This window comes from Anolis sagrei, chromosome 5 (genome assembly GCF_037176765.1).
Source record: "Anolis sagrei isolate rAnoSag1 chromosome 5, rAnoSag1.mat, whole genome shotgun sequence".
Classification (NCBI taxonomy): Eukaryota; Metazoa; Chordata; class Lepidosauria; order Squamata; family Dactyloidae; genus Anolis; species Anolis sagrei.
In genome coordinates, this window is record NC_090025.1 from 1743619 (window position 1) to 1759375 (window position 15757).

General features: G+C 47.8%; 1 protein-coding gene across 8 annotated transcripts in view; it reads left to right on the top strand.

Moving 5' to 3' along the window:
- Positions 1-15757, top strand: part of DYSF (dysferlin) — a 284587-nt gene that overhangs the window by 135518 nt on the left and 133312 nt on the right. For all 8 annotated transcript variants that reach the window (XM_067468433.1, XM_067468436.1, XM_067468437.1 and 5 more), the window contains one exon: positions 7445-7618. In XM_067468433.1, the coding sequence (XP_067324534.1) occupies positions 7445-7618 (174 nt within the window). The remainder of the gene's footprint in view (positions 1-7444; positions 7619-15757) is intronic.

The following is a 15757-nucleotide window of genomic DNA, read 5'->3' on the forward strand; positions in this document are numbered from 1 at the left end:
GTCACGGCATTAGGAAGGTAGGTTGAGAAACACTGGTCTAGCCCATATTTTATGCTCTGTTACCTGCAGTTCCTCCACCCAGCTCGAGGTGGCACCTTTGGATCAGGAATGCCTGCAATGCTATAGTCAAGTTCCAAATCCAGGGACGCAAGCCCCCTCTGCACTGCTTTGCAATAGAGTTGGAATTGCGTTATTGCATATAATAAACCAAATTGCCAATATCCGCTGGAGAATGGAGAAAGGCAGGGAGTTTCAGAAAAACATCTACTTCTGCTTCATTGACTCTTCTAAAGCCTTTGACTGTGTGGATCATCATAAATGGTGGCAAGTTCTTGGTGGGATGGGCATCCCAAGCCCCCTTCCCTCTCTCCTGAGGAATCTGTACCAGGACCAAGGAGCCACAGTCAGAACTGACCACAGAACAGGAGACTGGTTCAAGATTGGGAAAGGCGTACGGCAAGGCTGCATCCTCTCACCCAACCTCTTTAGCTTGTATGCACAACACATCATGCGAGGATGTGCGGGGCTGGATGAATGCAAGGCTGGGGTGAAAATGGCTGGAAGAAACATTAACAACCTCAGATATGCAGATGACACCACTCTGATGGCCGAAAGCGAGGAGGAGCTGAGGAGCCTTCTCATCAAGGCGAAAGAAGAAAGCGCAAAAGCCGGGTTGCAGCTAAACGTCAAAAAAACCAAGATTATGGCAACAAGAATGATTGACAACTGGGAAATAGAGGGAGAAAACGTGGAGGCCGTGACAGGGTTTGTATTTCTCGGTGCAAAGATGAGTGCAGATGCAGACTGTGGCCAGGAAATCAGAAGACGCTTCCTTCTTGGGAGGAGAGCAATGTCCAGTCTCGATAAAAGAGTCAAGAGTAGAGACATCAGACTGGCCACCAAGATCCATTGCCTAGTCAAAGCCATGGTCTTCCCCATAGTAGTCACCTATGGATGTGAGAGCTGGACCTTAGGGAAGGCTGAGCCAAGGAAGAGAGATGCTTTTGAGCTGTGGTGTTGGAGGAAAGTCCTGAGAGTGCCTTGGACTGCGAGAAGATCCAACCAGTCCATCCTCCAGGAAAGAAAGCCCGACTGCTCACTGGAGGGAAGGAGACTAGAGGGAAAGCGGAAGTCCTTTGAATGCCACATCATGAGGAGACAGGAAAGCCTAGAGAAGGGAATGATGCTGGGGAAAGTGGAAGGCAAAAGGAAGAGGGGCCGACCAAGGGCAAGAGGGATGGATGGCATCCTTGAAGTGACTGGACTGACCTTGAAGGAGCTGGGGGTGGTGACGGCCTACAGGGAGCTCTGGCGTGGGCTGGTTCATGAGGTCACAAAGAGTCGGAAACGACTGAACGAATGAACAACATATAATAAACAGTCCAATTCAGCTCAACTCCATTATAGGACCATATAATGTTTGTAAGCAAACTTGGATTCCAGAATGATTACCATGATAATAGTGATGATGATTATAATGATATTAATAATAATAATAACAATAATAATAATAATAATAATAAGGAGCTGGGGGTGGTGACGGCTGACAGGGAGCTGTGGCGTGGGCTGGTCCATGAGGTCACGAAGAGTCGGAGATGACTGAACGAATGAACAACAACAACAATAATCTCTATATAAATGCTCAGTGCATAACGAGTACCTTAAAAACAAAAGAACCAATGAATGAAATCACACTAAATTTGGCAACAAAACGTCTCACTACACAAGGAGTGACCATCGCTCAAAAATTATGATTTTGTCATTTGGGAGTTGTAGTTTCTGGGATTTATAGTTCACCTACAATCAAAGAGCATTCTGAACTTCACTAACGATGGAACTGAACCAAACTTGGCACACAGAACTGCCATGACCAACAGAAAAAACCAGAAGGGTTTGATGGGCATTGATCTTGGGTTTTGGACTTGTAGTTCACCTACATCTAGAGTGAACTGTGGACTCAAACAATGATAGAGCTGGACCAAACTTGGCACAAGCACTCAATACGCCCAAATATGAACACAGATGGAGTTTGGGGGAAATAGACCTTGACATTTGGGAGTTGTAGTTTCTGGGATTTATAGTTCACCTATAATCAAAGAGCATTCTGAACTCCACCAACGATGGAACTGAACCAAACTTGGCACACAGAACTCCTATGACCAACAGAAAACACCAGAAGGGTTTGATGGGCATTGACCTTGGGTTTTGGACTTGTAGTTCACCTACATCTAGAGCAAACTGTGCACTCAAACAGTGATGGATCTGGACCAAACTTGGCACGAATACTTAATATGCCCAAATAGAAACATAGATGGACTTTGGGGGAAATAGACCTTGACATTTGGGAGTTGTAGTTGCTGGGATTTATAGTTCACCTTCAATCAAAGAGCGTTCTGAACTCCACCAACGATACAATTGGGTCAAACCTCCCACACAGAACCCCCATGTGGGCCACAGCAACGCGTGGCAGGGGACGGCTAGTAATATTTTTATTTATTTATTTATATATTTATTTATCGTGTCATCAGCAACCAGACATTTGTATTACATTGTAATAATATAACATAATGCTGGTAGTAATAATGAGAATTAGAATAATGGTAATAGAATAATGGTAATACGATGATGATGATTGATGATGACAATTGCACCCAGTATCTGTTTTGATTTTTCTAAGCAGCCTTAGATTGAAGGATGATGATCATGATAATAGTGATTATGATATTATTATTATTATTATTATTATTATTATTATTATCATTATTATGATCATGATCATCATCCTGCAATCTAAGGCTGCTTAAAAAATTAAAAATTAAAATTATGATATTATTATTTACATCATGAGAAGACAGGACAGCTTAGAGAAGGGAATGATGCTGGGGAAAATGGAAGGAAAAAGGAAGAGGGGCCGACCAAGGGCAAGAGGGATGGATGGCATCCTTGAAGTGACTGGACTGACCTTGAAGGAGCTGGGGGTGGTGATGGTCGACACATCATGTTGTTGTTGTTCATTCGTTCAGTCGTCTCCGACTCTTCGTGACCTCATGGACCAGCCCACGCCAGAGCTCCCTGTCGGCCGTTACCACCCTCAGCTCCCTCAAGGTCAGTCCAGTTACTTCAAGGATGCCATCCATCCATCTTGCCCTTGGTCGGCCCCTCTTCCTTTTGCCTTCCACTTTCCCCAGCATAATTGTCTTCTCTAAGCTTTCCTGTCTCCTCATGATGTGGCCAAAGGACTTCCACTTTGTCTCTAGTATCTTTCCCTCCAGTGAGCAGTCGGGCTTTCTTTCCTGGAGGATGGACTGGTTGGATCTTCTCGCAGTCCAAGGCACTCTCAGCACTTTCCTCCAGCACCACAGCTCAAAAGCATCGATCTTCCTTCGCTCCGCCTTCCCTAAGGTCCAGCTCTCACATCCGTAGGTGACTACAGGGAAGACCATGGCTTGGACTAGGCGGATCTTTGTTGCCAGTCTGATGTCTCTACTCTTCACTATTTGATCGAGACTGGACATTGCTCTCCTCCCAAGAAGTAAGCGTCTTCTGATTTCCTGGCTACAGTCTGCATCTGCAGTAATCTTTGCACCTAGAAATACAAAGTCTGTCACGGCCTCCACGTTTTCTCCCTCTATTTTCCAGTTGTCAATCATTCTTGTTGCCATAATCTTGGTTTTTTTGACATTTAGCTGCAACCCGGCTTTTGCGCTTTCTTCTTTCGCCTTGATTAGAAGGCTCCTCAGCTCCTCCTCGCTTTCAGCCATCAGAGTGGTGTCATCTGCATATCTGAGGTTGTTAATGTTTCTTCCAGCAATTTCCACCCCAGCTTTGCATTCATCAAGCCCCGCACATCCTCGCATGATGTGTTCTGCATACAAGTTAAAAAGGTTGGGGGAGAGGATGCAGCCTTGCCGGACGCCTTTCCCAATCTGGAACCCGTCTCCTGTTCCGTGGTCAGTCCTGACTGTGGCTCCTTGGTCCTTGTACAGATTCCTCAGGAGAGAGGGAAGGGGGCTTGGGATGCCCATCCCACCAAGAACTTGCCACAATTTATTATGATCCACACAGTCAAAGGCTTTAGAATAGTCAATGAAGCAGAAGTAGATGTTTTTCTGACACTCCCTGCCTTTCTCCATTCTCCAGCGGATATTGGCAATCTGGTCTCTGGTTCCTCTGCCTTTTCTAAACCCAGCTTGAACATCTGGCAACTCTCGCTCCATGTCTTGCTGGAGTCTTCCTTGCAGGATCTTGAGCATTACCTTACTGGCATGAGAAATAAGGGCCACTGTACGGAAGTTTGAGCAGTCTTTCGCATTTCCCTTTTTTGGTATGGGGATATAAGTTGATTTTTTCCAGTCTGATGGCCATTCTTGTGTTTTCCATATTTGCTGGCAAATGGCATGCATCACCTTGACAGCATCATCTTTTAAGATTTTAAACAGTTCAGCTGGGATCCCGTCGTCTCCTGCTGCCTTGTTGTTAGCAATGCTTCTTAAGGCCCATTCAACCTCACTCCTCAGGATGTCTGGTTCTAATTCATTCACCACACTGTCAAAGCTATCCTCGATATTGTTATCCTTCCTATACAGATCTTCTGTATAGTCTCGCCACCTTCTCTTGATCTCTTCAGCTTCTGTTAGGTCCCTGCCATCTTTGTTTCTTATCATACCAATTTTTGCCTGAAATTTACCTCCAATGTTTCTAATTTTCTGGAAGAGGTCTCTTGTCCTTCCTATTCTGTTGTCTTCTTCCACTTCCATGCATTGCTTATTTAAAAATAGTTCCTTATCTCTTCTGGCTAACCTCTGGAATTGCGCATTTAACTGGGCATATCTCCCCTTTTCACTGTTTCCTTTTGCTTTCCTCCTTTCTTGGGCTACTTCCAGTGTCTCAGCAGACAACCATTTTGCCTTCTTGGTTTTCTTTTTCTTTGGGACGTACTTTGTTGCCGCCTCCTGAACACTGTCACGGACTTCTGTCCATAGTTCTTCTGGGACTCTGTTTACTAAATCTAGCCCTTCAAATCTGTTCTTCACTTCCACTGTATATTCGCTAGGAATGTTAGTGAGATCATATCTAACTGGTCTGTGTATTTTCCCTGATCTCTTTAGTTTTATTCTAAATTGGGCAATAAGAAGTTCGTGATCTGAGCTACAGTCAGCCCCAGGTCTTGTTTTCACCGACTGGATGGATGTCCGCCACCTTTGGCTGCAAAGGATGTAGTCAATCTGATTTCGGTGTTGACCGTCTGGTGAGGTCCATGTGTAAAGCCGTCTTTTAGGTTGTTGGAAGAGAGTGTTTGTTATACACAGCGAGTTTTCCTGGCAGAATTCTATCAGCCTGCGTCCCGCTTCATTTTGTTCTCCCAGACCATGCTTGCCTGTGATCCCAGTTGTCATTTGACTTCCCACCTTGGCATTATTCCAGTCTCCTGTAATGAAAATAATGTCTCTTTTTGGTGTATTATCCTGGGGAAGGCAATGGCAAACCACTCTAGTATCCTTGCCAAGAAAACTAAATGGACCAGGACACATCATGAGAAGACAAGAAAGCTTGGAGAAGGGAATGATGTTGGGGAAAAAGGAAGAGTGGCCGACCAAGGGAAAGATGGATGGATGGCATCCTTGAAGTGACTGGATTGACCTTGATGGAGCTGGGGGTGGTGACGGTCAACACATCATGAGAAGACAGGAAAGCTTAGAGAAGGGAATGATGCTGGGGAAAAAGGAAGGAAAAAGGAAGAGGGGCCGACCAAGGGCAAGAGGGATGGATGGCATCCTTGAAGGGACTGGCTTGACCTTGAAGGTGCTGGGGGTGGTGACAGTCGACACATCATGAGAAGACAAGAAAGCTTGGGGAAGGGAATGATGTTGGGGAAAAAGGAAGAGTGGCCGACCAAGGGAAAGATGGATGGATGGCATCCTTGAAGTGACTGGATTGACCTTGATGGAGCTGGGGGTGGTGACGGTCAACACATCATGAGAAGACAGGAAAGCTTAGAGAAGGGAATGATGCTGGGGAAAAAGGAAGGAAAAAGGAAGAGGGGCCGACCAAGGGCAAGAGGGATGGATGGCATCCTTGAAGTGACTGGACTGACCTTGAAGGAGCTGGGGGTGGTGACGGTTAACACATCATGAGAAGACAGGAAAGCTTAGAGAAGGGAATGATGCTGGGAAAAATGGAAGGAAAGAGGAAGAGGGGCCGACCAAGGGCAAATGGATGGATGGATGGCATCCTTGAAGTGACTGGATTGACCTTGAAGGAGCTGGGGGTGGTGACGGCCGACAGGGAGCTCTGGTGTGGGATGGTCCATGAGGTCACAAAGAGTTGAAAACAATTGAATGAATGAACAACAACATATTAATAATAATAATCATAATAACATAACATAATGCTGGTAATAATAATGAGAATTAGAATAATGGTAATATGATGATGATGATGATGATGATGATGATGATGATGATGATGATTGCACCCAGTATCTGTTTTGGTTTTTGTAAGCAGCCTTGGATTCCAGAATGATAATCATAGAATCATAGAATCATAGAATCAAAGAGTTGGAAGAGACCTCATGGGTCATCCAGTCCAACCCCATTCTGCCAAGAAGCAGGAATATTGCATTCAAATCACCCCTGACAGATGGCCATCCAGCCTCTGCTTAAAAGCTTCCAAAGAAGGGGCCTCCACCACACTCCCTCCGGGGCAGAGAGTTCCACTGCTGAACGGCTCTCACAGTCAGGAAGTTCTTCCTCATGTTCAGGTGGAATCTCCTCTCTTGTAGTTTGAAGCCATTGTTCCCTTGCGTCCTAGTCTCCAAGGAAGCAGAAAACAAGCTTGCTCCCTCCTCCTCCCTGTGGCTTCCTCTCACATATTTAGTTTTACACATGGCTATCATATTTCCTCTCAGCCTTCTCTTCTTCAGGCTAAACATACCCAGCTCCTTAAGCCGCTCCTCATAGGGCTTGTTCTCCAGACCTTTTATCATTTTAGTGGCCCTCCTCTGGACACATTCCAGCTTGTCAATCTCTCTCTTGAATTGTGGTGCCCAGAATTGGACACAATATTCCAGGTAAAGTGGTCTAACCAAAGCAGAATAGAGAATGGGGAGCATTACTTCCTTAGATCTAGACACTAGGCTCCTATTGATGCAGGCTTGATGACAAGACTGAGAGAGAGCCAATAGACTGTTAAGAAAGCCTCAAAGTACCTGTTTGTTTTCATTAATAAAGAACTTTGTTGAACCTTTGAGCAATCTAAAGACTCTGTTTCAAGGAAATCCAAAGGCCTTTAATCTGAGGCATCCCAGGCGTCCCGTTGGGCCCACAGAATTTGTGTCCTGTCTACAGTCTGATGCACAGGCCCAGCGTGTGACATGGTCCTGCTGCTACAACTGGCTCTCTTCCTCCTTGTTGATGCTGATTCCCTTCCTTTCCTTTTCGTGCAGAGTAAACAGGAGGAGCTGGAGGGCGAGGGCTGGGAGTACGCCTCCCTCTTCGGCTGGAAGTTCCACCTGAAATACCGCAAGACCGACTCCTTCCGCCGGCGAAGGTGGAGGCGCCGCATGGAGCCACTGGAGCAGGCCGGAGCCGCCGCTGCCTTTGCCTTGGAAGGGGCCCTGGTAGGAACAACACCTTTCCTGTGTAGGGACACAATGGGGATGCTGGGAAGTGGGAGCAGGCATATAATAATAATAATAATAATAATAATAATAATTTTATTTTATTTGTCGTGTCAGAACAACCAGTCTAACAGAACAAAGCAAACAAACAGAAAAATACACAACTTGTGAGTTTGGTAGCTGGTTAAATGTCCTTTGACCAGTCTCTGGCTACTTGGAGTGCTTCTGGTGTTGCTGCAAGAAGGTCCTCTATTGTGCATGTGGCAGGGCTCAGGTTGCATTGCAGCAGGTGGTCAGTGGTTTGCTCTTCTCCACACTCGCATGTCGAGGATTCTATTTTGTAGCCCCATTTCTGAAGGTTGGCTCTGCATCTCGTGGTGCCAGAGCGCAGTCTGTTCAATGCCTTCCAAGTCTGTGTGCCCAGGAGGGAGTCTCTCATTGGGTATCAGCCATTGATTGAGGTGCTGGGTTTGAGCCTGCCACTTTTGGACTCTCGCTTGCTGGGGTGTTCCAGCGAGGGTCTCTGTAGATCTTAGAAAACTATGTCTAGATTTAAGTCGTTGGCGTGCTGGCTGATACCCAAACAGGGGATGAGCTGGAGATGTCTCTTCCTTGGTCCTTTCACTCTTGGCTGCTACTTCCCGTCGGATGTCAGGTGGTGCAATACCGGCTAAGCAGTGTAATTTCTCCAGTGGTGGAGGGCACAGACACCCCGTGATAATGCGGCATGTCTCATTAAGAGCCACATCTACTGTTTGAGTGTGGTGAGATGTGTTCCACACTGGGCATGCGTACTCAGCAGCAGAGTAGCAAAGCGCAAGGGCAGATGTCTTCACTGTATCTGGTTGTGATCCCCAGGTTGTGCCAGTCAGCTTTCGTATGATATTGTTTCTAGTGCCCACTTTTTGCTTGATGTTCAGGCAGTGCTTCTTGTAGGTAAGAGCACGGTCCAGAGTGACTCCACCCAGGTATTTGGGTGTGCTGCAATGCTCCAGTGGGATTCCTTCCAGTGGGATTCCACAACAACCCAGTGATTCCGGCCATGAAAGCCTTTGACAATACAATAATAATAATAATAATAATAATAATAATAATAATAATAATAATAGGGTTGTTGTAGGTTTTTCGGGCTATATGGCCATGTTCTAGAGGCATTTTCTCCTGACGTTTCGCCTGCATCTATGGCAAGCATCCTCAGAGATAGTGAGGTCTGTTGGAACTAGGAAAAAGGGTTTATATATCTGTGGAATGACCAGGGTGGGACAAAGGACTCTTGTCTGCTGGAGCTAGGTGTGAATGTTTCAACTGACCACCTTGATTAGCATTTAATGGCTTGGAAGTGCCTGGGGGGAATCTTTTGTTGACCTCACTACCTCTGAGGATGCTTGCCATAGATGCAGGCGAAACGTCAGGAGAAAATGCCTCTAGAACATGGCCATATAGCCCGAAAAACCTACAACAACCCAGTGATTCTGGCCATGAAAGCCTTCGACAATAGAATAATAATAATAATAATAATAATAATAATAATAATAATAATACATCACGCAGTCCTAGACACTTGGGAAGTGTTCGACTTGTGATTTTTTGATATGAAATCCAGCATCTGAATCTCATTTGCTGTGACATACTGTGCTTTTGCGGCTCCTCCTGAAGACTGCCAATGTGGGGGGAGTGAGTTCCAGAATCGGGGGGCCACCACTGAGAAGGCCCTCTCCCTCGTCCCCACCAATCGTGCCTACGAAGGGGGCGGGAGCGTGAGCAGGGACTCTCCAGGTGATCGAAGGAATCGTGTGGATTCGTAAACAGAAATGTGGTCACGCAGGTAGGCGGGTCCCAAACCGTTCAGGGCTTTGTAGATAAGGACCTGCACCTTGAATTGGGACCGGAAAATGAACGGCAGCCAATGGAGCTCCTTGAACATGAGGGTTGACCACTCCCTGCAAATCGCCCCAGTTAGTAACCTGGCTGCCGCCAGTTAGACCAATTGAAATTTCCGAGCCGTCTTCAAGGGCAGCCCCATGTAGAGTGCATTGTAGTAGTCCAATCTGGAGGTGACTAAAGCGTGGACCACCCTGGTCAAATCCAACTTCACGAGGTACGGTCGCAGTTGGCGCACGAGTCTTAATTGTGCGAAGGCCTTCCCGGCCACCGCCGACGCCTGAGCTTCAAGCATTAGCAATGAGTCCAGGAGGACACCCAGACTGTGGACCTGTGACTTCAGGGGGAGTGCAACCCCATCCAACACAGGTTGCACCCTATACCCCAATCTGGAGGACCTCTGTCTTGTCAGGTTTTATTTATTTATCGAGTCATCAGCAACCAGTCAATTATATTACATTTCTAACACAACAAAGCAAACAAACAGACAAAATACAAAAATACAAAATACAGAATACAAAATTTGTGAGTTTGGTAGTTGATTAGATGTCCTTTGACCATTATCTGGTCCCTTGGAGTGCCTCTGGTGTTGCTGAAAGAAGGTCCTCCCTTGTGCATCATGTTGCAGGGCTCAGGGTGCATTGCAGCAGGTGGTCAGTGGTTTGCTCCTCTCCACACTCACATGTCGTGGACTCCACTTTGTGGCCCCATTTCTCAAGGTTGGCTCTGCATCTCGTGGTGCCAGAGCGCAGTCTGTTCAGCGCCTTCCAAGTCGCCCAGTCTTCTGTGTGCCCAGGGGGAGTCTCTCATTTGGTATTCAGGTTCTGGATTTGAGCCTGCCACTTTTGGACTCTTGCTTGCTGGGGTGTTCCAGCGAGTGTCTCTGTAGATCTTAGAAAACTATTTCTTGGTTTAAGTCGTTGACGTGCTGGCTGATACCCAAACAGGGGATGAGCTGGAGATGTCTCTGCCTTGGTCCTTTCACTATTGGCTGCTACTTCCCGGCGGATGTCAGGTGGGGCAATACCGGCTAAGCAGTGTAATTTCTCCACTGGTGTAGGGCACAGACACCCCATGATAATGTGGCATGTCTCATTCAGAGCCACATCCACTGTTTTAGCGTGGTGAGAGGTGTTCCACACTGGGCATGCATACTCAGCAGCAGAGGAGCATAGCGCAAGGGCAGATGTCTTCACTGTGTCTGGTTGTGATCCCCAGGTTGTGCCAGTCAACTTTTGTATGATATTGTTTCTAGCATCCACTTTTTGCTTGATGCTCAGGCAGTCAGGATTGATCCTCAGCTTATTCGTCCTCATCCAGACCGTCACAGGAGCCTGTCACTCTTCCAGCACCCGAGGGGCTTCCTTGGAGTTAGGTGGAAAAGAGTAGTAGAGTTGCGTGTCATCTGCATAGAGATGGCACCCAACTCCAAATCCCTGGATGACCTCTCCCAGTGGTTCCATGTAGATGTTAAAAAGCAATGGCTTGACTTACTTATTTACTTAGGTGATCCCTTGCTTTACGAAGATGATTGTCTTCCAGTGTTCTTGTGGGTCCGTATGTGGCTGTGGAGCCCTCTTCTTGACCTGCATCTTCCGCAGTGAGGGCATTGGTTTCCAGGTGGAAGGCGGTCTCGGCCGGGGTTGGCTTGACATGCCTTCCTCTTGGCACGCTTCTCCCTTTCGCCCTCCATTTGTGCCTCTTCAAATTCTGCAGCACTGCTGGTCACAGCTGACCTCCAGCTGGAGCGCTCAAGGGCCAGGGCTTCCCAGTTCTCGGTGTCTAAGCCAGAGTTTTTAAGGTTGGCTTTGAGCCCATCTTTCAATCTCTTTTCCTGACCACCAACGTTCCGTTTTCCGTTCTTGAGTTCAGAGTAGAGCAACTGCTTTGGGAGGCGGTGGTCAGGCACCCGGACAACGTGGCCGGTCCAGTGGAGTTGATGGCAGAGGACCATCGCTTCAATGCTGGTGGTCTTTCCTTCTTCCAGCACGCTGACGTTTGTCCGCATGTCTTCCCAAGAGATTTGCAGGATTTTCCGGAGGCAGTGCTGATGGAATCGTTCCAGGAGTTGCATGTGACGTCTGTAGACAGTCCACGTTTCGCAGGTGTAGAGCAGGGTTGGGAGGGGAATAGCTTTATAGACAAGCACCTTGGTCTCCCTACGGATGTTCTGGTCCTCAAACACTCTCTGCTTCATTTGGAAAAATGCTGCGCTCGCAGAGCTCAGGCGTTGTTGTATTTCGGTGTTGATGTTGACTTTGGTGGAGAGGTGGCTGCCAAGGGAGCGGAAATGGTCCACATTTTCTAATGTTACACCATTAAGCTGTATCACTGGTATTGGAGAGGGGTTGGTTGGTGTCTGCTGGAACAGCACCTTGGTTAGGGTTCTTGTGGGTTTTTTCGGGCTATAGAGCCATGTTCTAGAGGCATTTCTCCTGACGTTTCGCCTGCATCTATGGCAAGCATCCTCAGAGGTTGTGAGGTCTGTTGGAAGTAGGAAAAATGGGTTTAAAAAAGTAGGAAAAGTTGGAAGTAGGAAAAATGGGTTTAAAAAATGGGTTTTCCTACTTCCAACAGACCTCACAACCTCTGAGGATGCTTACCATAGATGCAGGCGAAACGTCAGGAGAAATGCCTCTAGAACATGGCTTTATTGCCCAAAAAAACCCACAAGAACCTAGTGATTCCAGCCATGAAAGCCTTCGACAATACAGCACCTTGGTTTTCTCAATGTTCAATCGTTTGACATCACAGCTGCCTTTGCCTTGGGATTTTGGGGAGGTGGGCTTGGCTTTGTGTGTGTGTGGGGGGGGGGGTACCTTGATGACAGTTGGCCCATCAAAACTATCCAATTGTGGGTTCCAGGTTCGAATCCTTGGCGTTTGGAAGCCACCCCCAGATTCAGGTGAGACCGCGTTGCAAGGGCAGTCGGGGCCACGATCCCCTTGAGATGCCTTTCCTCGTTGAAGAAGCCAAGAATCAAAGAGTTGGAAGAGACCTCATGGGCCATCCAGTCCAAACCCATTCTGCCAAGAAGCAGGAATATTGCATTCAAATCACCCCTGACAGATGGCCATCCAGCCTCTGTTTAAAAGCTTCCAAAGAAGGAGCCTCCACCACACTCTGGGGCAGAGAGTTCCACTGCTGAACGGCTCTCACAGTCAGGAAGTTCTTCCTCATGTTCAGATGGAATCTCCTCTCTTGTAGTTTGAAGCAATTGTCCCATTGCGTCCCAGTCTCCAAGGAAGCAGAAAACAAGCTTGCTCCCTCCTCCTCCCTGTGGCTTCCTCTCACATATTTATACATGGCTCTCATATCTCCTCTCAGCCTTCTCTTCTTCAGGCTAAACATGCCCAGTTCCCTAAGCCGCTCCTCATAGGGCTTGTTCTCCAGACCCTTGATCATTTGAGTCGCCCTCCTCTGGACACATTCCAGCTTGTCAATCTCTCTCTTGAATTGTGGTTCCCAGAATTGGACACAATATTCCAGATGTGGTCTAACCAAAGCTGAATAGAGGGGTAGCATGACTTCCTTAGATCTAGACACTAGGCTCCTATTGATGCAGGCCAAAATCCCGTTGGCTTTTTTTGCCGCCACATCACATTCCTGGCTCATGTTTAACTTGTTGTCCACGAGGACTCCAAGATCTTTTTCACACGTACTGCTCTCGAGCCAGGCATTGTCCCCCATTCTGTATCTTTGCATTTCATTTTTTCTGCCAAAGTGGAGTATCTTGCATTTGCAAGGCCGCTCTTCGGAAGGACGTCGGCCAGCCTCGGCCTCTCCTCCCCCCAAAACGACCCGTTCCCACATTTATTTTCTTAACTAATATGTTGGCTTTCTTAAGACATTGGATTTCATAATCTGCTGGCTTTTCCAGGCAGCTAATGGGAACCAAAGGGCTCTGGCACAAAGGCGCTATTATATTTCCCCCTTGCCCGTCGTGCTCCTCGCTCCTCCTCTGGATTTCCCTTCTTTAGGTTACAGTTTGTCCTTTTCCTCCTCTTTTTCCCCCCTTGACATTTGGATTCGGTTTGGGGCAAGTTCATGTATAAAATGTAGTCGTGTGGTTTGCCTTTTTCCCCCCCCTTCACCTTCTCTCTTTCTTTTCAAATACGTTTTGGTATATTCTTACTCTCCTCCGGCGTTTGCCAAGTTTCCTCGACTCCTTGCGCAGAGAACGTCCGAACGGCACGGGCTTAAAATAAAAGGGGAAGGAGAAAAAAAGTGGAAAAGACTAGGCCTGGGTAACAACGCAAAAATTTGTTTCTAAAATCGATTTGTATTTGGGGTTTTTTTTTGTTTCGATATTTAAAATAATTACAAAATTTTCCCTTAAAAAAGTTCGGTATTTACAAAATTTCGTTAATATTTACAAAACATTTTGTAAAGATGGAGCCCTTTTTTTTTCGATATTTTTTCAATATTTTTTTAATTTAATTATCAATTTAGTAGAATAGGGAGGAGAAATTATTATTAAGGAGGGAAGGCAGGCACTCACTCACTCTGGCGGGCTCTCAAGCGTTGCCGCCGAGTCGGGCCCGGCTCCTCTGAAGCAATGCGAAATTGGGAGAAGGGCTCCCCAAAGGCCATCTAGCCCAGCCCTCCGCTAAGGAATTGGGAGAATGAAGCACACCCACCGCAAAGGTGAGGAAGGAGGGACGGGCCGCCTTCCCGCTGAGGGTCGCTCGCCCTCTCGCCCGCCGCTCGCCCTCTCGCTCGCCGCTCGCCCTCTCGCTCGCCGCTCGCCCTCTCGCTCGCCGCTCGCCCTCTCGCCCGCCGCTCGCCCTCTCGCTCGCCGCTCGCCCTCTCGCTCGCCGCTCGCCCTCTCACTCGCCCTCTCACTCGCCGCTCGCCCTCTCGCTCGCCGCTCGCCGTCTCGCTCGCCCTCTCGCTCGCCCTCTCGCTCGCCCTCTCGCTCGCCACTCGCCCTCTCGCTCGCCCTCTCGCTCGCTTGCTCAGCCGGCGCCTTCCCCGCCCTCTCCTCCTCCTCCTCCTCCTCCTCTTTCAGGCTCTGCCTCTGACTGGCTAAGAGAGGAGAGAGAGGAGAGCTCCCAGCAAGCATCACCAGGCGGCCATCTTACGTATTTCCGAAATGGACGGAAATACAAAATTTTTTGGCGCCTGCCGTTTCGATATTTAAAAACACTTCCGGGTTTAAAAATAAGTTTTGTAATCGTTTTGTAATTGCTAAAATTAACGAATATTTAACAAATTACAAAATTAACGAACAAAACCGCCCAGGCCTAGAAAAGACCCCTCCTTTTTTTTGCATGGCCCTCACAAGATGCCCCAGGAATTCGAAAGGTGTGCCCAGGATCCACCTGATAGCTGTGGGCAAAGTTTTAGTAGAGATACCGATGGGGAAATGCCACACCACTGTTGCAACTCAGAGTAAGCTTCACCTTGCTTCCAAACACCACCACACAAGATGTCCAGACCCAGAAGCCTTAATTAGAGCCAAACACAAGATAAGAGTTCAAAACACAGCTTTATTGTACAAAAATTAATCGTTGAGCCTGGATCCCCAGGTCTCAGCGGTGACCAGGGGAGCATTTGCACAGCTCAGGCTCGTGCGCCAGCTGCGCCCGTACCTCGGGAAGTCTGACTTGGCCACGGTAGTACACGCTCTGGTCACATCCCGCCTTGACTACTGCAACGCTCTCTACGTGGGGCTGCCCTTGAAGACGGCCCGGAAGCTCCAGCTAGTCCAGCGCGCGGCAGCCATGTTACTAACAGGAGCGGGACGCAGGGAGCACACAACGCCCTTGTTGTTCCAGCTCCATTGGCTGCCGATCTGCTACCGAGCCCAATTCAAGGTGCTGGTGTTGGCCTACAAAGCCCTAAACGGTTCCGGCCCAAAATACCTTTCTGACCGCATCTCGGCCTATGAGCCCACGAGGACTTTGAGATCGTCTGGGGAGGCCCTGCTCTCGATCCCGCCTGCCTCACAGGCACGTCTGGCGGGGACGAGGGATAGGGCCTTCTCGGTGGTGGCCCCTCGGCTGTGGAACACCCTCCCTGTAGACATCAGACAGGCGCCCTCCCTTATGACATTCCGCAAGAGACTAAAGACATGGTTGTTTGAGAAGGCGTTTGACTAAGTGCTACAACAATTGGCAATGATGATTGGAACGGAATATGGATAACGAGATTGGATTGTGATTCTATGATGAGACGTCGCGAATGATTTAGTGTAATTGTATTATTGATAGTGATGTTGTTATTGTTGTTTGTGATATTGCCTTTATTGTAAAT